This window comes from Elephas maximus, chromosome 8 (assembly GCF_024166365.1).
Source record: "Elephas maximus indicus isolate mEleMax1 chromosome 8, mEleMax1 primary haplotype, whole genome shotgun sequence".
In the NCBI taxonomy this organism is placed as follows: Eukaryota; Metazoa; Chordata; class Mammalia; order Proboscidea; family Elephantidae; genus Elephas; species Elephas maximus.
Genome location: NC_064826.1, coordinates 60,995,542 through 61,022,574, shown reverse-complemented (window position 1 = coordinate 61,022,574; position 27,033 = coordinate 60,995,542). Strand labels below are relative to the sequence as shown.

The window sequence follows — 27,033 nt, the reverse complement described above, 5'->3', positions numbered from 1 at the left end:
GCCTGGCTACCACCAATGACTATCCAGACAAGGAACACAGCAGAGAGTCCCTGATGAAGCAGTAGAAAGAAGACCAGACTTAATGGTCTGACTGAGACTACAGGAACCCCAGAAGACATGTCCCTGGGACTCTCTGTTAAACCAGAACTAAAACCGTTCCTGAAGCCAATTCTTCAGACCAAGACTAGACTGGAATATAGAACGTAAAATAATACTTGTTTAAGAGTGTGCTTCTTAGTTCAAGCAGATACTCGAGACTAAATGGGCAGCTTCTTTTCAGAGGTGGAATGAGAAGGCAGAAAGGGATAGTAGCTGGCTGAACGGACAAGAAAATACGGGGCGGAACCGGAGTGTCTGCTATCACACCATAGGGATTGCAACTAGGGTCACGTAACAATATGTGTATAAATTTTTATATGAGAAGCTAACTTGAGCTATAAACTTTCACCTAAAGCACATACACACACAAATACCATGGCTTGGGTCAGGTGCAAAGTGAGGACTAAGGATGAGAACCCACTGTCGTTGAGTCGATTCCGACCCACTGTGACCCTATAGGACAGAGTAGAACTGTCCCACAGGGTTTCTAAGAAGCAGCTAGTGGATTCAAACTACTAACCTTTTGGTTAGCAGCTCTTAACCACTGCACCACCAGGGTCCCAGGACGAAGGACGGCTGCCTCATAATCCTTGCTGAATGAATGAATAAACTAATGAGGTAAAAATATGGGATGTTTACTACAGCATAAAAACTGCAAGAATATTCCTTAGTAATAAGAGAAGATGTTAGTAAATTTTGGCACATTTATAGGATATTGTAGCATAATTAAAATATTTTCAAGTATATATTAATGGCTTGAAAATCATTTCCTACTTAATGAAAAAGAAGCTGGATAAAAAGCCATAAATGTTTTGTGAACTCATTTGTGAAAATACAAAAAAATGTTTAACACTGATTATCTCTGAGTGTTGATCTTTACTTTCAAACTGTTCTTAAATTTTCCTGTTTTACTTTTTTAAATTTGTGATAGTTAAGATTGTGTGTCAACTTGGCTGGGCCTGATTCTCAGTGTTTTGGCAGTTGTATAATGCTGTGATCACTACCCTGTGAAATCTGGTACGTGATCACTCCCTACAGGGTTACTATGAGTTGGAATTGGCTCAATGGCAACGGATTTTAGAGGGGCAAGATAATATTAAAATCATTTAGTTCAGCATTTCCCTTTACGGAGGCTAAAATGCAATTGCTGTATTGTGTGTTGTCTTTCCCTTCACATAAAATAGTATTTACATACTAACTAATTAGTGAAAACCTCTCTCCCTCCTTCCCTCCCCACTGTCGTAACCACCAAAGAATATTTTCTTCTCTGTTTAAACTATTTTTCGAGTTCTTATAATGTGGTCTTCTACAATATTTGTCCTTTTGCTACTAACTAATTTCACTCAGAATAATGCCTTCCAGATCCCTCCATGTCATGAAATGTTTCACGGTTTCATCATTGTTCTTTATTGATGCATAGTATTCCATTAGAAATGGAATACTATGAATACTATGCATTTCAGTTAGAAAAGGTGACTTGTTCAGGGAAACAAAGAACCTAAGATTAGAACCCAGTGGTTAATACTGGGAGTCCCTGGGTAGTACAAACTGTTAACAGCACTTGGCTACTAACCAAAAGGCTGGAGGTTCGAGTCCACCCAGGCGCATCTGGGAAGAACTGCCTAGTGATCTACTGCCAAAAAACCAGCCACTGAAAACTCTATGTAACACAGTCCTATTGACAACAAATGTATTTTTTTTTAATTTTATTTAACTCTTACAGTTCAGTATTTTAAATAATGTAGGATCTGTTATTATCTGCTCATTAATTCCTCAGCAATTGTTCATGATTCTGTTCTTAAAGATATGTCTTTCCTGTTCTAGTTGACTGTCACTGTCATTTTCTTCAGGGCAGACACAATGCACAGGATTCCTTTACACTTCCATTGTACCTAGTGCTGCAGAGTGAATGCTGGAGAAGTATGGCAGGCATGACCTGAAGCGAATCGAATAACACTAGTAATGATACAGATCCGTGATACCAATCTTCCATCTTAAAATTCTGGCTGATACATCTAGTTGGATGGTAATAACTACTGAAGGAGGTACTGTCAGCTTCCTCTAACACTGTACAAGGCTGCCCTAGCCAATCGTGAAATCTCAAGATTTCAGTTCAAGTAAGACACCGGAAACAGAGCCAGGATAGAGAAAGAAAGGCAGGAACTAGATCGTCAAGCTATGTCTCTACAGTCTGTAAAATCTGACTCAAAAGTCAGGCTGAATAGTAGCTTTCAAAGTTGCAAGTGGCTCTTTTCACATACACACAAACACACAAACATTTTAATTCTGAAGGACATATATACAGATGAATGACATAGATATTGATGAACAGAAAAAGCATTTTAACAACTGTACAATCAAATAATGTGCAATACGTTACCCAACAACCATTGGATGAAATTCTATTGCAAGTCAGAAGACCCTGGGAAAAAGGAGGTTCTCAGGGTCATCAACGTTCAAAGGCAGGGAGAACAAGGACAAGCATGAAAGACCGAATCCTGCCAGCCCCTCTGTCATGACTGCTATGCACTGGGCCATGAGCCACACAAACTCAGAAGCATCTGCCAAAGGTTTCAGACAGCTGTGCAAGCATTCTCTGCCATTTGTTCAGCTGTTTTGAAGAGCGATGCATATTCCCAAGGTTCAACCAAGTAGACTTCTTTTTCAACTCAGAACAATGTGATGAGAATATGAATTTTCTTATTAGTTCTGATTTTGTCACTTTGAATATATATTCACTGGGATGAATCCATCTATCGCTCATTTTTGTAACTAATAGAGGTGAAGAGAATATACCATGCCACATTAAAAAACTGGTAATGCTGAAGAAATGAAAATAAATCACTCTTTCAAGGTAAGAGCAGAGTTACTACTCAGAGAATTAGGTGCTCATTTACCCGGCAATTCAAAATGTCTTAAAAAAATGATTTGTCAAAATCCCATCGGCTTCTTTCCTTTCCTGCAATGAGCATCATAATTTCAAGGCAAATGATTTAATGTTGAAATCTTGGAATGTAGCATAGCCAGCTCAACTTGTATATATCAACACAGTTACTATGTTCCAGAAATGAATTCAATGGACTTGTTTAAAAAAAAAAAACTGCTCTCTTCCAAGAAAGCAGGGAAAGAGAAAAAAAAAAAAAAGGAAAGAAAAATTTCAAAAGAAAAATATAAAGGCTTTTACTGACTGATCGTTGTTGCGTTTCACATTCATTATAAAGGCTCAGTGTGGGGGAGTTAATTATATTAGTAAGCTATTAATTTTGTGCTTCAAAGTTATTAACCACCTTTTGGTATACAGTTCACAGGCGAATGAATGGACTTAATCTCTGTATTAAAATACAAAACAAACAAAATAATCCCATGTTTCATGACTTTTCAAAGTTGATTATCTCCTTGGCAAGGCTTTACCAGAAGGTAGATATATAACTGCTGCTTTAGTAAAGAGTCTCTGGCTGTTTATATTAGGAGCTTTCAAAGTGCATTTAATCACACTTTAATAGTCATTCCTTTTCAGGCCAGACATAAAAGGTCACCGAGGGAAAGCATTTTTTCCCAGTGATTCAACCATACAGGGTTTGTAAAATCTCGTCTTCCAATGATCACACATGTCCTGAGAGAGTTTACTTGTTTAATATGATACAGAGTTAGCATTTGAAAATTTAAACACTTCAGTAGAGAAATAAAATACTTAAGATGGTAACCATCTACTGTCAAAAGAAGTTTGTAGATTTCTTTTTTTGGTCATGTCTGAATTCTTTAGGGCAATATAATATCATTTAATCTTACAGCAGCAGTTTTACATAGACGATCTTTATCTCCTGATTATCAAAGGTTCTCTAAACTTGTAAAAAGCATTACACATGTGATATAATTACAGTAAATGAAAAAGTTATTACCATAAATCACGATGGTTATCTGCATTTAAGGGTATATGTGCTCTAACAATTTAGTATATCTTTATTCCAATGAGAAATTTACAATGATTTATTTCTCTGACTTATTAAAAGCCTAGTCATAGCTCAGAGGTCTCCAAATACCCATAAAATTAGGAAATTATAGCCATAAGATTAAGAAATAATAGCAAAAACTCCATCTAAGAAACAATCTAATAAGACATTACCTATTATGAAACAGTTAAGGATAAGGTATTTAAAATGAAAACTTTTAACTAAGCTTTGTCAGTAATCTATGCTTTCATGAAACTCATTTTTTGGCTTCACTGCTATATAACTATACTCATTGATATACTCATTTCCCTTCCTTTTAAATTCATGCTAAAATAACGTGTATGTGGAGATATTTCTGTCTGTATGATTCCCTTTTGAAGTTTTCTGATTTCAAACACAGCAATTTCATGATTTTAGCATAAGATAAATAAGTATTTCACAAAGTTACGTAATTACTGTTCAACAGGTATAAGAGAATGAAAGGTTAAGTGGAATCTCAAGTTTAGGCCATTGTTTTCAGAATATATTTCAACGTTATAATTACTATTATACTTTAGCTTTAACCAAATTAAAAAGATCAATATTTTGAGATATGTTTTCACATAAAAATATATTTGATACAAATTATGGCCCATTAAAATGATCTCTCCTGCTATTTTTCCGTGTCACCATAGGCTGAAAATTTAATTAGATTTTTAAGAAAATAATTGTAAAAAATTATATAAAATAATTGAGTGGAAATAAAAGTTTGAATAGAAAATGAGAAGAAAATATGTTACATTTGTGCTATGGGCCATAAAATATGAATACAGGAAGAGATATAATTTGTTTTGAGAAGGGAAAGCTCAATTTCAGAAGCGTCACTTCCTGCTAATATAATCTATAGATTCAGTGAAGGAAAAACATTTTCTTGGGAACAGAGGAAAGGAAATATTTCAAGTTTAAGTGAAGGTATGGATGTACAAGGGCAGTCAACAAATTTTGGAAAATTAAATTTTATTGAACTAAAAACTTTCAATTATAGTAATTATTTTTAACTAAAAGGGCAACTTTGCAAAATAATAGAGAAAAACTGTAAACAAATTATCAATACAGGGCTGGTTAAGTGAATAATGTCTCATCTATACAATGAAACTCTTTCAGGTCATGGTGATGAGTTTCTGGATATTCTGCAAGGAAAGGTGTTTGTTATGTATTGTAAAGGGAAAAAGGCAAGTTATAAAGTAGTTTTTAAAATATGATGTGATTATTTTTAACATATAAAGAAAAAATCTATGTAGAATATGCATCAAAATATTACTCGCTGTTTTCTTTCAGTAGCAGGGCAAGGTGATTTTCAGTGTTTGTACTTTTGGCATTGTGACTTTTTCATAATAAAGATATATTATTTTTGATAATCATAAGAAATTATTTTAACACTGTATTTTAACATGTGGGTTTTTATGGGTAATAAAAAACAAGCAAAATTGAAAGGCTGTGAATCAACTGGATTCTAGGAAAGGAAACCAACAGAACCAAATTTTGAGGAAGGTTTCCACAATGTTAGGGACTTTCCTGTTTATCCATCTAGTGTGACTATAGTGGGATGCTTTGGAATATTGGGTACTATATGGATGAGTCATGTGTGCCTTAACTTCCTAGTTTCCAGTCTTCTTTTCTTATCATTTTACTGTTGACTTAAAGGTAAGGCGAAGATGCGGTAGTGAGAGTCTTAAGTCATATCACTCTATCCTACTGCAGTCTTTATACTAAATATGAAAGCAATGCTTTAATGCTATAGTTGCATAATCTAAATGAATGATAAACCAAGAAGCACATCTCTTGACATCCCACCCCAGTGCCATCGACACAGCCATACTAAAATCTGCCCTAGCGATTTCATTTGGGAGATTTATTTTAAAAGAAAGGAAGTATGACAATATGATTAGCTGCTATAATGCATGTAATTTGAATCTTTTTAACAATACTATGTTTTTTTTTTTAATACTATGTTTAAAAAATAGTTTATATGAGTATGAGCTAATGTGGAAATTTTATTGAATAAAAATATTTTGCACAAAATAATGAATAAAAATAGTCTGCATAAAATAATTTAATAAAAATAATGATAATAACATATTTATGGAATATTTACCATGTTTTTTTTTAGCAGGCAAAGTGCTAAAAGCGCTTGATGTGATTAAGTCAATTCTTCAGCGAACTTGCTTATGAGGTAGATGCTATTATTATTCCATGAAGAAAGCAAGGCTCAGATAGCTAAATCCCTTGCCCAAGGCCACACAGCTAAAAAGTGACAGAGTGCGGTACTAATCCCAGACAATCTAATTTTGGAACACTTTTTTTTTTTTTTACTTTAAATAAGCATTTAATTTTAGACTAGTTTTAGATAAATCTATAAATAGAAAAATGACAAAAATACTATAGATAGTTTCTGTCTGTCCCTCACCCAGTTCCCCCACTACCCCACTACTGATATGTTACCAGGTACATCTCTGACAACTAAGGAGCCAACACTGGTACATTACTATTACTAAACTCCACACTTATTCGGGTTTCACCAATTTTTCCGTAACGTACATTTTCTATCCCAGCACTCCATCCTGAATACCACATTACATTTAGCTGCCATGTCTTCTTAGCCTCCTCTGGGCTGTGATGGTTTCTTAGACTTTTCTTGTATTTGATGACCTTGACGGTTTTGAGGGATCCTGGTCAGGTATTTTGCAGAATCTTCCTCAATTTGGGTTTCTGGGATGTCTGTCTCATGATTATACTGGGTTATGATTTTGGGAGGGAGACCACAGGGGTGACTTGCTGTGCTTATCACATCAAGTGTAAATGTTATCAACAGAATTTACCATTGATGATGTTAATCTCAATAATCTGCTCGAAGGAGCATTTGCCAGGTTTCTCCACTGCAAAGCTACTATCCCCCGTTTCACTTCCACCATTTTTCCATACTCTGCTTTTTGGAGGAAAGCTACCAAGTGCATCCCACACTCAAATGGGGTGGGGGGCAAAGGGGCAGTGGGAGGGAGTTAAGCTCTGCCTACTTGAAGTGGGGATATCTACATAAATTATTTGGAATTCTTTTGTCAGAGGCCTCATTTATAACCCATTACTCTACATTGCCTCTCACATTCTACCCTTTCCTATTATATTTCCATATTATTCATGTATAATAGTTTAAAAACAATTCTTATCTAATTTTTTGCTTTTTCAAAGGTTTGAAACTGTCGGAGCTAAATGTGACAACAAATAAATTTGTCTTAAATTATTTCTCCACTGACCACTGCAGAATTTGTCACTGGGTGACTAATTATAAACCAATTCTTTTCAAAAGCACTATTTAAAGAATTTACCAGAAATATTCGTTCAAGTTGATCCTGAATGTCTTTCATTCCTGGAAAAGCAGCAACCCCTTGGATCATTTCTACAAAGATGCAGCCGACTCCCCTAAAGAGAGAAGAAAGGATCGTTACAAAAACTTCCATATATTCTGCTTAGAATATGAAATCTGGAATTAGAACACTCACTCCTACAGAGGAGAGGCCATGAGTAATATTCTTAATGAGACACCAAGAGCTGTACCACATATACCTAGACACATAAATCCACCTTGCAACTTTCCTTCTCACCCCCGTGCCCCCCCCACCTCCCCACCCCCCAGTCTACTGCCCTCAAAGGACTCTGAATATATACAAATATACTGGGGTCTGACAATAGTGGAACCCCATGAAATAGTGAACCTTGGTGGCTCTACCTTACCTACAGAATAACGTTGAAACTTCAGAGCCTGATACAGAAAGCCTCTGAGTCTTATTCTAACATACATTTTCATTTGTATTTCACGAAGTCATAATGTATCACACTCTCTACCTGTCTAAAAAAACCTGTTGCTCTCGAGTCAATTCCGACTCATAGCAACCCTACAGGACAGAGAATTGCCCCATAGGGTTTCCAAGGAGTGCCTGGTGGGCTCAAACTGCCAACTTTTTGGTTCACAATCATAGCTCTTAACCACTACACCACCAGGATTTCCCTCTACTGTCTAGTGGTTCTCAGTCCTCTCTTTGCATCATAACCACCTGGGGAGCTTTTAAAAGCTCCAAATGCCTTGACCACAGCTCCCAGAGATGCTTTTTTCAGTCAGTCTAGGCTGGAACCCAGGCCTTGACACTGGGCTGCTCAGGTGATTCTAATGAGCAGTTAACTGAGGATCACTGAACCAGACCCATCAACCCATGTACCAAGCATAAACTTACACAACTTGGCTCAATTACTCCACTACCTAGAATACCCTCCTGCTTCAGTTATGTGCTCTTACTATCTAAATCCAATTCAACCTCTATGATCCAGTTTAAATGTCATCTGCTCTGCAAAGACTTCCATGAACATTCCGATAGGCTATCTCCTTTTCAAGAACTTATTTATTAAGCCCTTATTCAATATATTAGCCCTGATGGTGCTGTGGTTAGAGCACTCGGCTGCTAACTGAAAGCCACTATGCAGAAGAGAGATGCAGCAGTCTGCTACCATAAAGATTTACAGCATTGGAAACCCTATAGCGCAGTCCTAGTCTGTCCTGTGGGGTCACTATGAGTCAAAATCAACTCAACCACAATGGGTATTCAATGTATTAGCCACCTACCATGCTCAACATCTTCTCCTATTTAGCCTGTCATGCTCACTGTTCCTAGCAAGGCTTACAGAGTGCCTTGCCTCCCAGGCTGCAGCAGCCTGGGCCTAACCCAACAGGAATAACCAATTCAGACTGGGCAGAAAGCAAATCAAATTCCTCTCCTAGGACTTTTGGTAGCAGTATGGAAAGAAACTGACACATGTGAATGAGATAAGACACATTAATGACAGAGAATTAGCATGAATGGCCATATATTCCAGCAGCTGAGGTCCTTGCCTTCCTGAGATCTGGATGTTCAGAAAATCCAGGGTTTTAGTTAGATACCTCTAACCTTCTGATAATGCTCCAGGATTAAACATATTGCTATTATACTACATAATTTCTACTTCATAATCTCTATCCAAACTAAACACCAATGGGATATTGAGTCAAGATGACTAAAAACAAATACTACTTCATGTCATAAAAAATAGTTTCATTTAACTAGAAAATTACTAATTTCAATTCAGTATTCTAGACACCTGGGTGTTAACACAAGCTGTTTTCATTTTAGATTTGAGAAACAACATAGGTATCAAAAGAATTATTTTATTAGCATGTTAAAATGTAATTATACACTTATAAATCCTGGGGGTTCAGATATTTGTTTAGAATTTCAATTTCGTGGTTTTCCAAACTTTTCTGCCATGAATTCTTTTTATAAAACTACTGGCCTACATTTCTATTATCTTCTAATTTAAGTTTTCATAAAATATCTTGGATCTTAAGGTGCTACCTGGACTTTCCTTCTTTTTACATTCAGAATATTCTCTCTATTCTCCACCACTTGGTTTTTTATAGTCTTTTTCTCCATAAGTTGCAACTCTGTGATGATCTTTAGCACAAACTACATTGTTCACACAGCTAAGCCAGCTGATGAGGTAACCACCACACTGTCAGAACTACCTACAGAAATTCTTTCATCACTACGTTTGTTTGATCTATAATATGATACTCAGGAGCATTTAAAATATAAATGCATGCTGCAATCCTATTCAGTTGGAATGAGATGATACAGCATTTGTATGGGCTCCTATAAGGGAGATAAACTTTTATTTCTAATGGATGGTTCCCAGAACATCGTCTTTTCAAAGATGCTTGAGGGTGTGCTAAAGAAGCTGAATTATATTTAAAAGACTTTTCAAAAGAGATATAAAGCAAAAGAAAATATAAAAGTAGAAATACAGAAAATAAACACATTCACGTAGCAAAATGCTTTATTACTGGAGCTGTCTTACTGCCAAACAACAATTAAAGTCCTTCTATTTACTATGAAAGGGACTGTTATGCACTGAATTGTGTCCCCCGAAAATGTGTGTCAACTTGGCTAGACCATGATTCCCAGTATTCTGTGGTTTTCTACCATTTTGTGATCTGATGTGATTATCCTATGTGTTGCAAATCCTAACCTCTATGATGTTAATAAGGCAGGGTTAGAGGCAGTTATGCTAATGAGGCAGGACTCAATCCACAGGATTAGGTTGTATTTTGAGTCAATCTCTTTGGAGATATAAAAGAGAATCCAGAAAGGAGAGGGACCTCCTACCAACCAGAATGAAGAACCAGGAGGTTCTGTGAACCCGGGGTCCCTACGCTGAGAAGCTCCTAGACCAGGGGAAGATTGATGACACGGACCTTCCCCCAGAGCTGACAGAGAAAGAAATCCTTCCCCCAGAGCTGGCACCTTGAATTTGGCCTTTTAGCCACCTAGATTGTGAGAGAATAAATTTCTTTTTGTTAAAGTCATCCACTTGTGGTACTTCTGTTATAGCAGCACTAGATAACTAAGAGCAAACCCTGGTGGTGTAGTGATTAAGTGCTATGGCTGCTAAGCAAAAAGTCAGCATTTCAGGTCCACCAGGTGCTCCTTGGAAACTCTGCGGGGCAGTTGCATCCTGTCCTATAAGGTTGCTATGAGTCGGCATCGACTCTACCGCAATGGTTAGGTAACTAAGACAGCTAGTGCTGTCTGCTTTCTTTTTTTTCTCTTTTTCCTTTGCTTTCTACTCTCTATTAGCTTCATGCTTCCTTTTGCTTACTGGGTTAAGGAGAATTCCCACAGTGGTTTCCTGAGAAAGAATTCATTCACTCAGGCACTGTAATGATATATAATCTTATTTCAGGAAATGCCTCCTTTACTTTGATACTTTTTTGTGGAATTTCAATAATTATATAATTCTCACTCAGTCTAAATATTTTGAGAATAAGACTTGGTCACCAAAGATTACAATGAAAGGTGTCTTAGGATACAGTGCATTTGAACTCTTATTTTAGAATCAGTTACCTGGTAGGGTAATATATAAAACAACCATCCATGCTCACCCATCTTTCAATTCCCCTGAATTCCAAATGTAATTTATGCTGCAGGTGTGTAAATTATTTTTATCACAATTTGAAACATTTCACGGAGAATTAGAAGTAGTAATTTTTTGTCAATATGAGCAGAGAAAGGTGTTTTTTGAGGCCTGAAATGCATACAATTTAGTTCTCTTTGTGAAAAAGAATATGAAACTATTAATAAGAACTGGATAAAAAATGAATTTAGAATGAGATAATAAATCAGAACAACCACACATTTTTAAAAGCTGACAAATAATATAAAATTAAAAAAATAACACAATGTATTTCTTAACTTTTTGACACACCTCTCTAATACTTTTTTTCTAGCTGCATAATCTTCTATTACCTCTTCATACAACAAGAATTTTATATCATTTTCTATAAAGAGAATAGAAAGATAATTCAGACTTTCATCCAGCACAATTATGATCTTTGTGGGTGTTTTTAAAAATTCTGATAGTTTAGAAAAGTTTTCAGCTTCATTTCTCATTATTGATTATGTCATGTAGTCATGTAAATTTTAGGATTATTGTCAATTTTGGATAACAGTCATTTTAATATATTCGGTATAATACAATATATTTTATTTTACATATTTCCAATGACTGGATACAAATGGAACACAGGGAGAAAATGTCTAGCTCAGTGTGAAGGGTGAGGGAGGACAGGTACACCTGAAACCTTAAACGGCTAGGAAACTTGAGTCTGATGGATAATGGGGTGGCGGCACTGGAGGGGAAGGGGGTGGGAATGAGACACTTCAGGTAGAAGAAGCTTCGGAAAGCCAAGTGCTGTCATGATGGCTCTGCATGGTAAATGGAAGAAAGGGTCAAAAAAAAAAAAAAAGTAACAGGTTTTATCCCTAGGCTAAAAGGTCTAGATCTTTTTCAGCTTTCCAATACTCATTATAGATGAAGCCCACCAGCTGGACATCCCCTCTACTCCACTCCCACCCCCCCATCTGTGGATTAAAGATTACAGGCTAATCAGGGTATAAAGTAGCTCTCAAGAAGGAGCAATTACAACCACTAGTTGTAAAAACTCATTTCATTCTTTCCCAGTCATGACATCATAATGGCATTCAAATGACTGAGACTAACAGTAATTGCATTGGGCAATTACCAAAATATTGCATTGGGCAAACCTGGCCAAAAGACCTCTTTAAAGTGTTGAAAAGCAAAGATGTCACTTTAAGGAAAAAGGTGCGCCTGATCCAAGCCATGGTATCTTCAACCTCCTCGTATGCATGCGAAAGCTGGATAATGAATAAGGAAGACCAAAGAAGAATTGATGCCATTGAATTACAGTGTTGGCGAACACAACTGAATACACCATGGACTGCTAGAAGAACAAACAAATGTCTTGGAAGAAGCAATGCCAGAATGCTCCTTAGAAGCAGGTATGGTGACACTTCATCGCACGTACATTGGACACGTTATCAGGAGGAATGAGTCCCTGGAGAAGGACATCATGCTTGATACACTAGAAGATCAGCATAAAAGAGGAAGACCCTCAATGAGATGGACTGACACAGTGTCTACAACAATGGGCTCAAGGATAGCAACGATAAGGAGGATGGTGCAGAGCCAAAGTGTTTCATTCTATTGTACACGGGGTTGCCATGAGTCGGAACTGACTCAACTGAGAAGTACATTGGGGGAAATAGAGTGATCTTTAAAAAAGGTGCTTGTATAAGTAGTTCTATAAGAGTTGATTGTCTTTTCAAAATAGATTTGATGAGTTGATATGCATAATGAGGGCTTGAAGAAGGAGGATTGATTTTTATGAACTTTTTAAAAGCTTTTGTTGTTTTCAGAAGACAGAGGAACCACGTCTGATTGTTTGGAAGTGCTTGCTGCCTTTTACTTTTATAAACATTAGGAAATTTCATCTGATAACTGAAATTTTATAAATATAACATTGCAGGGCTCTCTAGCAATTTCAGGGTATTTTCTTTCCTTCCTGTACCACGTACTACATTGGGGCCCCCATGATGATAAAAACAGAGGACGCAGATTTTTAAAAAAATTTTACACACACACACACACATATAAAACCAAAAAGAAAAAGAAAAACAAAATCCATTGCCATCAAGTAGATTCCTATTCATAGTGACCCTAGAGGACAGAGTAGAACTGCTTCACAGGCTTTCCAAGGCTGCCATCTTTATGGAAGCAGACTGCCACATCTTTCCCCAACAGCTGGTGGGCTTAAACTGCTGATCTTTCCATTAACAGCCGAGCACTTAACCACTGTGCCACTAGGACTCCACCAGGGTGTATACACACACACACACACACACACACACACACAGAATAATTTAAACAATTAAAAAAAAAATCAAGACTGGAGATTGGAGGGAGTGAGGGCCTCAAATATTAAGCCTCTTGCCTCACTCCCCATTTCCCTTCACGCCTCTCTCCACTGGATTCCCTCTGCCATACTGCTCTCCTGTCTCTTCCTAGAACATTACACTTTTTTCAATTTCAGGATCCTTGCATGTTGTTATGGGTTCATTTGTGTCCCCCCAAAAGATATGTTCAAATTTTAACCCCCCTACTCTGTCCTAGAGGGTCGCTATGAGTCGGAATCAACTTGAGGGCAGTGGGTTTTTTTTGGGGTTTACCTGGGAACGTGACCTTATTTGGTAATAGGGTCTTTGCAGATGTAAGAGTTAAGGTGAGGTCTTTAAGGTGGGCCCTAATTTCTTTTTGACTGATGTCCTTTTAAGAGGAGAAGAGACACACAGAGAAGAATGCCAGATGACCATGCAGACAGAGACTGGATGTCCGGTGCCACAAGTCAAGGAATACCTGATGCTACCAGAAGCTGGAAGAGACAAGGAAGGATCTTCCCCTAGAGCCTTCAAAGACAGCATGGCCCTGTCAACACCCTGAATTTGGTTGTCTAGCCTCCAGAACTCTGAGAAAATAAATGCTGTTTTAAGCCGTCCACTTGTGGTAATTTGTTAAGGCATCCCTAGGAAATGAATACACATCTGTTGTTGTCCTTCTGCCTGGAATGCACCTCTCTCACTCTGTGCTTGGATAACTGCTTCTCATTACTCAGGGGTCAGCTGATATGGCTCCTGTTAGAAAGGTCTTTCTGAGCCACCATATAAGGCAGGTTCCTCCTTGCTGCCTAGCCTTTTGCTGTCACCCTCCTTCCTCTAGTTTATTTCCTTTATAGCACTTAAAGAATGTTAACTTATCTTTGCTTTTGTGAGGGTAAGTCTCCCGTGGAATGGAAGGTCTAAGAGATTAGGGACAAGGTCATGGTCATCACCTTGGCCCTGGGCACAAAACTGTGTCAGGCACATAGTAAGGGCTCAATGATATTTGTTATACGAATGAATCAAGAGCAACACAATCTCTCCCCACCCCCGGCCTCAACTATGTGTAGTGACTCGTTTCCAAACAGTAGAGTATGCGATGGGGCAAGAAGGGAGGAAAATACCAACTTTACAATGAAGAAACAAGGCAAACACTACCTCAGTTACTGTTTAACATCGTCAGTGGTAAGTCATGTTGATAGCAGGTATCCTTGATATGAAGTGATGAGATACCTCCTCACCTCTGCAATCTTCCTCCCAAAAACCCAACTTTAGGGACATTCCACAAAATACCTCCAAACTGCTCACACCCCCCAAAACAAGGAAAGTCTGAGGAAGTGTCACAGCCCAAAAGAAGCTAGAAAGATATAACAAATAAATGTAATGTGGTATCCCAGATGGGCATATTAGGGAAAAATAGAAAAAGCATATTAAGGAAAAACTAGTGAAATCTAAATAAATTTGAAGATGGGTTGAAGGGTATATGGGAACTCTCCCTTATTTTTGCAATTTTTCTGTAAATCTAAAACTATTCTAAAATTTAAAGTTTTTTTTAAAAAGGCAAAATGAGGACGGACAGTATCTCTTTGGGACTTGTTATGGATTGAACTGTGTCCCCCTAAAATATGTGTTGTAAATACTAACTCCTATACTTGGTTATGGAGCCATGGTGGCACAGTGACTAAGATTGCAGCTGCTAACCAAAAGGTTGGCAGTTTGAATCCACCAGCTGCTCCTTGGAAACCCTATGTGGCAGTTCTACCCTGTACCATAGGGTCCCAATGAGTCGGAATCAAGTTGATGGCAAAGGGTTTGGTCTGGGTTTTTTTTATACCTGGTTATTCCATTTGTTATGTGAATGAAGCAGTATTACTGTAGGATACATCGTGAGTAAATTTCAGATATAAAAGAGCAGATTAAGGAATCAGAGATGTGGGACAAGAGATGCCAAGCCACATGAAGATCACCCAGGAGCAGAGACCACCACCTTCCTCCAGAGCTGACAGAGACAGAAAGCCTTCCCTTAGAGCCGCACCCTGAATTTGGACTTCTAGTCTCCTGTGAGAAAATTAATTTCTTTTTGTTAAAGCCACCCACTTGTATTTCTGTTACAGCAGCACTAGATAACTAAGATAGCACTGTATATAGATTTAGTCATTCCAAGCAGAAAAACCATGGCATCTTGAATTTCTTCTATATGCACAAAAAGAACTTCTGCGCATGCTGATAAACTTTTATATGCCCAGAGCCATCTAAAACTACAGGCTCAGAATGTGAAATGGCAGTTAAGCTGCAGCCTTAAATAACTTGGGCAGCAAGCTCATTAAATATTAATTAAGTTTGATGGGAAGGTATTTGAAAACTGATATACACACTCTTATGGCAAAGGAGTTCAAGATGAAAAATTTATCTAAACTATTAAATGAAGAGCAATGGTGAAGCTGGGGAGGGGAACTACAGAGAAAAAAATGGAACTCACAGGAAAGGGGCAAGAGCTCTTCTCCATTACGGTAGGGAAGAGGCAAGTTCAAAGTCACTTTTTTGGGAAGGCTTCCTGTTCTCCCAGACACGGTTCGGTCCTTGCAATGTGCTCTCCATGCGACTTCCTATAACTACAATTTATTTACTCACTTGTAAACGTACAGCTATCACTGCTTTCCTCAGAATGAGGAATCGAACTTTTAAAGAAAGTCCAAATGAGTTGCAGGCAGTATGGCAATATGGCACCTCTCTTAACCTGAATGAAACAGGGTTAGGTCATTAAAGTTACCAGCTAATATACATTGTGACACACCTGCTTATTAAAGTCCTGGTAGGATTTTATGGTGCAGAATAATTTTAGACGTTTCAACTAAAATTGGGATTAATAAGATCCATCAACACTCATACTTAAACAATAACTGCATTTGACACATCACATTTCAAGTGAAGTGTACTCAGTCATGGTCAATTTTCAAATAAAGATATTAGAGTTATGATATGCTAATTAACCTAATAAACATATGAACGAGCATAAAATAGGACCTAGAGGTTACTGTTTATCTAGCTGACATTAATCTGTGTTTGGTCTTAGCCAAACATATCAAAAATATTGTTCTCAGAGGCGGGGCCAAGATGGCGGACTAGGTAGATGCTACCTCGAATCGCTCTTGCAACAAAGACACGGAAAAACAAGTGAATCGATCACATACATAACAATCTACGAACCCTGAACAACAAACACAGATTTAGAGACGGAGAACGAACTAATACGGGGAAGCAGCGATTGTTTTCAGAGGCTGGAGCCAGCGTACCAGTCAGGTACGGCACAAGCACAGAGAGCTGTTCCACCCCCTTGAACTAACACCAGGAGGGGGCCCAGCCGGTTCACGCGGGCGGCGTGGCAATGCAGCCGGTGGGAGAAGTCCCCGGGAGGCAGTGCCTGGCCTTGAAACGGGGAGAGCAGCACCCCAGCCGGGGAACCGTCCCGCTGGGATTTGGACTGGACGCAGGCAGCTTCATTAACAACCGAATAGCCTAAGCCAGAGGGAGAACTCTGATAGGGATTTGACTGCATTTTTTTTTAGAGGATTTTCTGGAAAAACTAGTTTCCCAGTGATGGCTCGGAGACAACAATCCATATCAAACCACTTAAAGAAGCAGACCATGACAGCTTCTCCGACCCCCCAAACAAAAGAATCAAAATCTTTCCCAAATGAAGATACAATCCTGGAATTATCAGATACAGAACATAAAAAACTAATTTACAGAATGCTTCAAGACATCACAAATGAAATAAGGCAAACTGCAGAAAAAGCCAAGGAACACACTGATAAAACTGTTGAAGAACTCAAAAAGATTATTCAAGAACATAGTGGAAAAATTAATAAGTTGCAAGAATCCATAGAGAGGCAGCATGTAGAAATCCAAAAGATTAACAATAAAATTACAGAATTAGACAACGCAATAGGAAGTCAGAGGAGCAGACTCGAGCAATTAGAATGCAGACTGGGACATCTGGAGGACCAGGGAATCAACACCAACATAGCCGAAAAAAAAATCAGATAAAAGAATTAAAAAAAATGAAGAAACCCTAAGAATCATGTGGGACTTTATCAAGAAGGATAACCTGCAGGTGATTGGAGTCCCAGAACAGGGAGGGGGGACAGAAAACACAGAGAAAACAGTTGAAGAACTCCTGACACAAAACTTCCCTGACATCATGAAAAACGAAAGGATATCTATCCAAGATGCTCATCGAACCCCATTTAAGATTGATCCAAAAAGAAAAACACCAAGACATATTATCATCAAACTCACCAAAACAAAAGATAAACAGAAAATTTTAAAAGCAGCCAGGGAGAAAAGAAAGGTTTCCTTCAAGGGAGAATCAATAAGAATAAGTTCAGAGTACTCAGCAGAAACCATGCAGGCAAGAAGGGAATGGGACGACATATACAGAGCACTGATGGAGAAAAACTGCCAGCCAAGGATCGTATATCCAGCAAAACTCTCTCTGAAATATGAAGGTGAAATTAAGATATTTACAGATAAACACAAGTTTAGAGAATTTGCAAAAACCAAACCAAAGCTACAAGAAATACTAAAGGATACTGTTTGGTCAGAAAACCAATAATATCAGATACCAGCACAATACAAGGTCACAAAACAGAATGTCCTGATATCAACTCAAATAGGGTAATCACAAAAACAAACAAATTAAGATTAATTAAAATAATAATAATAATACACTTAACAGGGAATCATGGAAGTCAATAGGTAAAAGATCACAATAATCAAAAAGAGGGACTAAATACAGGAGGCATTGAACTGCCAGATGGAGAGTGATACAAGGCGATATAGAACGATACAAGTTAGGTTTTTACTTAGACAAATAGGGGTAAATAATAAGGTAACCACAAAAAGGTGTAACAACTCTATAACTCAAGATAAAAGCCAAGAAAAACGTAACGACTCAACTAACATAAAGTCAAACACTATGAAAATGTGGATCTCACAATTTACTAAGAAAAACGTCTCAGCACAAAAAAGTATGTGGAAAAATGAAATTGTCAACAACACACATAAAAAGGCATCAAAATGACAGCACTAAAAACTTATTTATCTATAATTACGCTCAATGTAAATGGACTAAATGCACCAATAAAGAGTCAGAGAGTCACAGACTGGATAAAGAAACACGATCCATTTATATGCTGCCTACAAGAGACACACCTTAGACTTAGAGACACAAACAAACTAAAACTCAAAGGATGGAAAAAAATATATCAAGCAAATAATAAGCAAAAAAGAAGAGGAGGAGCAATATTAATTTCTGACAAAATAGACTTTAGACTTAAATCCACCGCAAAGGATAAAGAAGGACACTATATAATGATAAAAGGGACAATTGATCAGGAAGACATAACCATATTAAATATTTATGCACCCAATGACAGGGCTGCAAGATACGTAAATCAAATTTTAACAGAATTGAAAAGTGAGATAGACACCTCCACAATTATAGTAGGAGACTTCAACACACCACTTTCGGAGAAGGACAGGACATCCAGTAAGAAGCTCAATAGAGACACGGAAGATCTACTTACAACAATCAACCAACTTGACCTCATTGACTTATACAGAACTCTCCACCCAACTGCTGCAAAGTATACTTTTTTTTCTAGTGCACATGGAACATTCTCTAGAATAGACCACATATTAGGTCATAAAACAAACCGTTGCAGAGTCCAAAACATTGAAATATTACAAAGCATCTTCTCAGACCACAAGGCAATAAAACTAGAAATCAATAACAGAAAAACTAGGGAAAAGAAATCAAATACTTGGAAAATGAACAATACCCTCCTGAAAAAAGACTGGGTTATAGAAGACATCAAGGAGGGAATAAGGAAATTCATAGAAAGCAACGAGAATGAAAATACTTCCTATCAAAACCTCTGGGACACAGCAAAAGCAGTGCTCAGAGGCCAATTTATATCGATAAATGCACACATACAAAAAGAAGAAAGAGCCAAAATCAGAGAACTGTCCCGACAACTTGAACAAATAGAAAGTGAGCAACAAAAGAATCCATCAGGCACCAGAAGAAAACAAATAATAAAAATTAGAGCTGAACTAAATGAATTAGAGAACAGAAAAACAATTGAAAGAATTAACAAAGCCAAAAGCTGGTTCTTTGAAAAAATTAACAAAATTGATAAACCATTGGCTAGACTGACTAAAGAAATATAGGAAAGGAAACAAATAACCCGAATAAGAAACGGGAAGGACCACATCACAACAGAACCAAATGAAATTAAAAGAATCATTTCAGATTACTACGAAAAATTGTACTCTAACAAATTTGAAAACCTAGAAGAAATGGATGAATTCCTGGAAAAACACTACCTACCTAAACTAACACATTCAGAAGTAGAACAACTAAATAGACCCATAACAAAAAAAGAGATTGAAACGGTAATCAAAAAACTTCGAACAAAAAAAAGCCCTGGCCCGGACGGCTTCACTGCAGAGTTCTACCAAACCTTCAGAGAAGACTTAACACCACTACTTCTGAAGGTATTCCAAAGCATAGTAAATGACGGAATACTACCCAACTCATTCTATGAAGCCACCATCTCCCTGATACCAAAACCAGGTAAAGACATTACAAAAAAAGAAAATTATAGACCTATATCCCTCATGAACATAGATGCAAAAATCCTCAACAAAATTCTAGCCAATAGAATCCAACAACACATCAAAAAAATAATTCACCATGATCAAGTGGGATTTATACCAGGTATGCAAGGCTGGTTTAATATCAGAAAAACCATTAATGTAATCCATCACATAAATAAAACAATAGACAAAAACCACATGATCTTATCAATTGATGCAGAAAAGGCATTTGACAAAGTCCAACACCCATTTATGATAAAAACTCTTACCAAAATAGGAATTGAAGGAAAATTCCTCAACATAATAAAGGGCATCTATGCAAAGCCAACAGCCAATATCACTCTAAATGGAGAGAACCTGAAAGCATTTCCCTTGAGAACGGGAACCAGACAAGGATGCCCTTTATCACCGCTCTTATTCAACATCGTACTTGAAGTCCTAGCCAGGGCAATTAGGCTAGACAAAGAAATAAAAGGTATCCGGATTGGCAAGGAGGAAGTAAAGTTATCACTATTTGCAGATGACATGATTATATATACAGAAAACCCTAAGGAATCCTGCAGAAAACTACTGAAACTAATAGAAGAGTTTGCCAGAGTCTCAGGTTATAAAATAAACATACAAAAATCACTTGGATTCCTCTACATCAACAAAAAGAACACCGAAGAGGAAATAACCAAATCAATACCATTCACAGTAGCCCCCAAGAAGATAAGATACTTAGGAATAAATCTTACCAAGGATGTAAAAGACCTATACAAAGAAAACTACAAAGCTCTACTACAAGAAATTCAAAAGGACATACTTAAGTGGAAAAACATACCTTGCTCATGGATAGGAAGACTTAACATAGTAAAAATGTCTATTCTACCAAAAGCCATCTATACATACAATGCACTTCCGATCCAAATTCCAATGTCATTTTTTAAAGTGTTGGAGAAACAAATCACCAACTTCATATGGAAGGGAAAGAAGCCTCGGATAAGTAAAGCATTACTGAAAAAGAAGAAGAAAGTGGGAGGCCTCACTCTACCTGATTTCAGAAGCTATTATACAGCCACAGTAATCAAAACAGCCTGGTACTGGTACAACAACAGGCACATAGACCAATGGAACAGAATTGAGAACCCAGATATAGATCCATCCACGTATGAGCAGCTGATATTTGACAAAGGACCAGAGTCAGTTAATTGGGGAAAAGATAGCCTTTTTAACAAATGGTGCTGGCATAACTGGATATCCATTTGCAAAAAAATGAAACAGGACCCATACCTTACACCATGCACAAAAACTAACTCCAAGTGGATCAAAGACCTAAACATAAAGACTAAAACGATAAAGATCATGGAAGAAAAAATAGGGACAACCCCAGGAGCCCTAATACGAGGCATAAACAGAATACAAAACATTACCAGAAATGATGAAGAGATACCCAGTAACTGGGAGCTCCTAAAAATCAAACACCTATGCTCATCTAAAGACTTCACCAAAAGAGTAAAAAGACCACCTACAGATTAAAAAAAAAATTTCAGCTACGACATCTTCGACCAGCGCCTGATCTCTAAAATCTACATGATTCTGTCAAAACTCAACCACAAAAAGACAAACAACCCAATCAAAAAGTGGGCAAAGGATATGAACACACATTTCACTAAAGAAGATATTCAGGCAGCCAAGAGATACATGAGAAAATGCTCTCGATCATTAGCCATTAGAGAAATGCAAATTAAAACTACGATGAGATTCCATCTCACTCCAACAAGGCTGGCATTAATCCAAAAAACACAAAATAATAAATGTTGGAGAGGCTGTGGAGAGATTGGAACTCTTATACACTGCTGGTGGGAATGTAAAATGGTACAACCACTTTGGAAATCTATGTGGCGTTATCTTAACAGTTAGAAATAGAACTACCATAGAATCCAGAAATCCCACTCCTCGGAATATACCCTAGAGATACAAGAGCCTTCACACAAACAGATATATGCACACCCATGTTTATTGCAGCTCTGTTTACAATAGCAAAAAAGAAGCAACCAAGGTGTCCATCAACGGATGAATGGGTAAATAAATTGTGGTATATTCACACAATGGAATACTACGCATCGATAAGGAACAGTGACGAATCTGTGAAACATTTCATAACATGGAGGAACCTGGAAGGCATTATGCTGAGTGAAATTAGTCAGAGGCAAAAGGACAAATATTGTATAAGACCACTATTATAAGATCTTGAGAAACAGTAAACCTGAGAAGAACACATACTTTTGTGGTTACGAGGTGGGGAGGGAGGGCGGGTGGGAGAGGGTTTTTTACTGAATAATCAGTAGACAAGAACTGCTTTAGGTGAAGGTCAGCTCAATTGGACTGGACCAAAAGCAAAGAAGTTTCCGGGATAAAATGAATGCTGCAAAGGTCAGCGGAGCAGGGGCAGGGGTCTGGGGAACATGGTTTGCGGGGACTTCTAAGTCAATTGGCAAAATAATTCTATTATGAAATCATTCTGCATTCCACTTTGAAATGTGGCGTCTGGGGTCTTAAATGCTAACAAGCGGCCATCTAAGATGCATCAATTGGTCTCAACCCACCTGGAGCAAAGGAAAATGAAGAACACCAAGGCCACATGACAACTAAGAGCCCAAGAGACAGAAAGGGCCACATGAACCAGAGACCTACATCACCCTGAGACCAGAAGAACTAGTTGGTGCCCGGCCACAATCGATGACTGCCCTGACAGGGAGCACAGCAGAGGACCCCTGAGGGAGCAGGAGATCAGTGGGATGCAGACCCCAAATTCTCATAAAAAGACCAAACTTAATGGTCTGACTGAGACTAGAGGAATCCCGGTGGCCATGGTCCCCAGACCTTCTGTTGGCACAGGACAGGAACCATCCCCGAAGAGAACTCATCAGACATGAAAGGGACTGGTCAGCGGGTGGGAGAGAGACGCTGATGAAGAGTGAGCTAATTATATCAGGTGTACACTTGAGATTGTGTTGGCAACTCTTGTCTGGAGGGGGGATGGGAGGATAGAGAGAGAGGGAAGCAGGCAAAATTCTCACAAAAGGAGAGACTGAAAGGGCTGACTCAAGAGGGGGAGAGCAAGTGGGAGTACGGAGTAAGATGTATGTAAACTTATATGTGACAGACTGATTGGATTTGTAAACGTTCACTTGAAGTTTAATAAAAGTTAATAAAAAAAAAAACATACTTGTTGGCACAAGAAACAGTCATGTTTAATATAACTTTTCTTAACTGGAAGAGAAAAATATAGAAATTGAAGGATCTTTTGCATCCATCTTCATAGAAGGTGTCGAATAAATAATTTTGGAAAATCAAAAAATATATATATATTGTTCTCCTTCTCTAATTCTCAGGGCAAAAGTTTGGTCCAGTTGCAGCAGACTTGTAGATACACTTTAATATTTTAAAATACAGTGCAATTAATAAACAAACAAGACAAATAAACTAACGAACCAAAAAAACTTCTTGAATTACAGCTTCTAACTTCATCCACTTATTAGCAAAGGCTTGAGATTCCTTAGGGTAGAGAACTTTAAGCAGAAGAGCGACAGTTTCACTCCCCAGTAGCAGCACTGACCCCACAGAGCCTGGGAAGAATCATCACCACCCAGGACACCTTGTACATTTGCGTATGTGCAGAGCGACAGTGACATCCCAACTTACACTGTCACCATGTGGGGAGACGTACCCCCTTCTCATACGTGCTTCCCGAACTGAAAGTTGTAAGAGGCCTCTATTCAAGGTCAGAGAATTATTTAGAGGCATTCAAACCATCTGCATTGTCAAAACATTTGGAAAGAGGGCTGGAGATAAAGACAGTGTCAAGCTGCTTTTGACAGGAGGAAAGCAGATGCACAGAGCCATAACTCACTGCAAGTTACTTCTGTTGCCTTTCTCCCTTTCAACATCATGCTGGCACCAGAAATTCCTTCAAAGCTAAACCAAAAAAAACCAAACCCACTGCCGTCGAGTTGGTTCTGACTCATAGCAACTCTGAAGGACAGAGCAGAATTGCCCCATAGAGCTTCCAAGAAGCACCTGGTGGATTAGCTGGTGACTTTAGTGACCTAACCCTGTTTCATTCAGGTTCAAAGAGGTGCCATATTGCCATACTGCCCCCAACTCATTTGGGCTTTCTTTAAAAGTTCAATTCCTCATTCTGAGGAAAGCAATGATAGCTGTACGTTTACAAGTGAGTAAATAAATTGTAGTTGCAGTAAGTCGCATGGTTAGCAGCCATAGCACTTAACCACTATGCCACCAGGGTTTCCTCAAAGCCTAAGTGTCCATCAAAAAAAGCAAGGCTTTTCACCCTTTAGTGTCTACGCCAATCACGTGAGGATATTGTTAGGTCTAGGTTAAGGCTTGAGCTTTTGTATTTCTAACAAGCTTCTGAGTGATGCCGATGCTACTGGTCTCAAGACCCGACACTGAGTACCTCTGTTTTTAAAGGAGATTTATAGTTTTGTTTAATTCTCTGGACACACACACACACACACACACACATGGTCCATCCAAAGGAATAACAAAGAAGCACTAGAGAAGTAAAGCATGTTAGATTAAATGCTAAACGCAATCTGAACTTAACACAAAGGGATGCAATAATAACTCAGGAAGGTTCCACGTTAATTAACCTAATAGGTAATTTTATTTAGCCACGGTTCACTGAAATGCATCATTATGTAGTTAAAGCTACCACTATTTGATTCTCCAAGCTAGCCATTTATTTATCTCACTTTTCTCTGATGGAATGTATATATTTGTAAACTAGACCAAAGAGTTTCATTCCCTAGGAGGTCAGCTTCTAAAAAATTTTAACAAAAAATTTTTTTGCTATAACCTGTGGGGAAAATTTATTACGCATACCAGACATAATCTTTTCATGTTGGTATTTGCAATATTTGAAAAGTGAAAGATTAAAAAATTACATTCCATATACCCTTGGTGAGTACTGAAGGAATCAAATTGATTAAACTGCCACTCATCATTTACCGTGGTTAGTGCTTCATTAGGCACAGATAGGCACAATGTATCTTAGTCAAATACTTCTATCAAGTACTTAGCTCTAAAGGAATGAGACAAAATAAAACAAAACCCTGCCTTTGGGGTAGAAGCCCATCTTAGAAAAAATTCAAAACAATAGCCTTTTTATTTAAGAAGGAAAGTTCAAGGTTTACTTTTGACTATGAAATAAAATTCTATCTCGAAGAAGTTGTACTTACAAATTAAGCATATTTATAACGGAAGAAAAATTAAACAAAAGAAAAGAATGAAATACAGGAAGCTGATGTTATTCAGCAGAGCCAAGGCCCAGGTGGCCAGGTGTGACTTGGCAGGGGGCACCAAGGAGGCCAGTTAAAGTCCCCTTATCAGCAACCACGTCTGCAATCAGACAATGGAGGAAGATCAAGAACCCAAATACCTTAGAGTACTGACAAGCATGAATGCTCCTTATAGTCCACTGATAATACTTGTTCAGACACTTTAAGTGGTAAATATATATATATATATATATATAAATATATATAAATATACATGTATAGGTTACATATACATATAAGAAGCCTTGGTGGTACAATGGTTAAGCACTTGGCTGCTATGGAAAAGGCTGGCAGTTCTAACCCACACAGCTAGTGGTTCCACAGAAGAAATACCTCCCATAAAGATTTCAGTCAAGAAAACCTTATGGGGTAGTTCTACTCTATCACACGGGGTCACTATGAGCCAGAATCAACTCAACAACACACAACAACAACATATATACATGTATTTTAGTATATACATACGTTTTTTTTTTATGTATATACACATACACACACACACTAAAAAAATATTTATTTTTACTCAGATCGTAAGGTTGTGCTTCTGTTTTCTTAGTTACCTGAGCCAGAATCTCAGAAATAATCTGAAACCCTTGTCATTCCCCTACTACACACAGCTAGTCATCAAGTTTTCACATTCTAATTATTCCACCATTTTGAACTCCAACCACTTTTCCCCTTCCCTTCCTTTTTTGTTCCACCTGTTTCAGAGACCCTATTTATCACTGGTGCCCAGAAATATCAGCTGTTTCGCCCCTTAGTGGTACCTTTCTCCATAAAATGGCCTATGTATCATTCAACTCCATTGTTGTTAGATGCCATGCAGTCAGTTCTGACTCAGAGCCACCCTGTGCACAACAGAAAGAAACGCTGCCCAGTCCTGTGCCATCCTCAAAATGAGCCCATTGTTGCAGCCAGCTGGGTCAATTCATCTCTTTAAGGGTCTTCCTCTCTTTTGCTGACTCTCTACCAAGAATGATCTCCTTCTCCATTGGCTGATCCCTCCTGATAACATGTCCAAAGTATATGAGACATAGTCTCACCACTCTTGCTTCTAAGGAGCATTCTGGTTGTACTTCTTCCAAGACAGATTTCTTCATTCTTCTGGTAGTTCATGGTATGTTCAATATTCTTTGCCAACACCACAATTCAAAGGCATCAATTCTTCTTCAGTCTTTCTTATTCGTCGTCTAGTTTTCATATGCATATGAAGCAACTGAAAACACCATGGCTTGAGTCAGGCATATCTTAGTCTCCAAGGTGACATCTTTGCTTCTTAACACTTTAAAGAGGTGTTATGCAGCCAATGTGCCCGATGCAATGCATCTTTTGATTTCTTGACTGCTGCTTCCATGGGTGTTGATTGTAGACCCAATTGAAAAAGATGGCTTTGATAAATCAAGCCGGGTAATTAGCACTTGGTAAAGCCTTTCCTGAGCCCACACTTCTGCTCAACAATCTACCAAAGCTGAATTTATCAGCTTCACTTCCGAGCAACCACTGTACTAACCGTATCCCTCTGTTACTGCTTGCCACACTGTTTTTCCCTCTGTGCTTAAGGACATGGATGGATCTTGCTCATCTTTGTAGCCTCGAGGCCTACGGCAGTGCCTGGTATGACAC

At 38.0% G+C, this 27,033-nt stretch overlaps 1 protein-coding gene across 2 annotated transcripts in view; it reads right to left on the bottom strand.

Moving 5' to 3' along the window:
- CDK14 (cyclin dependent kinase 14) overlaps positions 1-27,033 on the bottom strand; it is a 693,252-nt gene that overhangs the window by 243,012 nt on the left and 423,207 nt on the right. For both annotated transcript variants that reach the window (XM_049893961.1, XM_049893962.1), the window contains one exon: positions 7,412-7,505. In XM_049893961.1, coding sequence (XP_049749918.1) covers positions 7,412-7,505 — 94 coding nt within the window. The remainder of the gene's footprint in view (positions 1-7,411; positions 7,506-27,033) is intronic.